This window comes from Monoraphidium neglectum (genome assembly GCF_000611645.1).
Source record: "Monoraphidium neglectum strain SAG 48.87 unplaced genomic scaffold scaffold04247, whole genome shotgun sequence".
Taxonomy (NCBI): Eukaryota; Viridiplantae; Chlorophyta; class Chlorophyceae; order Sphaeropleales; family Selenastraceae; genus Monoraphidium; species Monoraphidium neglectum.
Genome location: NW_014009382.1, coordinates 1 through 1,117, shown reverse-complemented (window position 1 = coordinate 1,117; position 1,117 = coordinate 1). Strand labels below are relative to the sequence as shown.

Genomic DNA, 1,117 nt, shown 5'->3' with positions numbered 1-1,117 from the left:
TCCCAAAAAAAACACCCACAACCCCAACAGGCCCACAATCACGCCCCTGATCTCTAGCCCCCTCCTCACCTCCCTCACACCCACATCCCTGCTATCCTCCTAAGCCCCAAGACCCAAACCCGGCGGAACCCCACCCACCCCACCACTCCCCACTAATCCCTGACCCCTCACCTTCCCACCAAAAGGTCGCCCAAAGCCTGGCGGCTGCCCTCGCGGCCGGCTCCATCGCCCTGGGGTTCCTGCCGAAGGTGCTGCCCGCGGCGGCCGAGCTCGCGCCCGCCGCGGCGGTCACAGCATGCGGGGCGCTGTACCTAGTGTTCTCGTCGTCGGGCCGCGTCCTGGAGCGGCTGCGCGCCGCGCGGCGAAGCGTGAGGTGGGCGGGCGGGGCGGTGCGCCCCTGGGTGGCTTCGCCCTGACCCCCGCGGCGCGTGCGACCTGGGGTTTTGATTTCAGGAGGCAGGGCCGCATGTGAGGCGCATGCAGCAGAGTTGCGTTCCACACATGCATGCACGGCTACGTATGCACTCCGCGATGCAATTGCATGCGTGCGTGTGTGCACGGGAGACCATACGGCGTTGCATCCCGCACCCCCAGCCCTGCGGACGGGCATGTTCATGCCTAGGTGCACATGCTCCCGCCACGCGCCACTCGGTTGCATGCTTTGCATCTGTTTGGAACGTCACCACAACACAATTCACATGCACGCATGCGGCCCACCCACGCTGCCTTGCGTTCCACCGCGTATCCGCCCCAGGAGCCGCCCCTTCAACTTTGCCCGCGTGGCGCGGCTGTCGGTGCTGCAGACCAGCGGACAGTCCGCCCTCTCCAACACCCTCAGCTGCGGACTGGTCAACAAAGGCGAGCTCGCCGCCGCGCTGCAGCGGATGCGGCGCCTCGGCGCCGCCGACGCGGCGCGGCTGACGCCGACGGGCGACGCCGGCAAGCGGCTGGCGTCGGCGCTGAGGGGCTGGGCGGGGGAGTTGACGGAGGCGGCCACGGCGCGCGCGGCGGCGCTGGCGGAGGCGGCGGCGGAGGCCGGCGGCGGCGCCGCCGCTCGGCGCAGCGGGAGCGGGCAGGGGCTGGCGCGGACGGGCAGCGGGCAGGGCGCGAGCGGGGC

The 1,117-nt window shown here is 71.0% G+C and overlaps 1 protein-coding gene across 1 annotated transcript in view; it reads left to right on the top strand.

Moving 5' to 3' along the window:
• MNEG_14088 (hypothetical protein) overlaps positions 1–373 on the top strand; it is a gene marked incomplete at both ends in the record, with an annotated part of 4,900 nt that extends 4,527 nt beyond the window's left edge. The window contains one exon of the mRNA XM_014037440.1: positions 186–373. Coding sequence (XP_013892894.1) covers positions 186–373 — 188 coding nt within the window. The remainder of the gene's footprint in view (positions 1–185) is intronic.
• Positions 374–1,117: the final 744 nt, after the last annotated feature.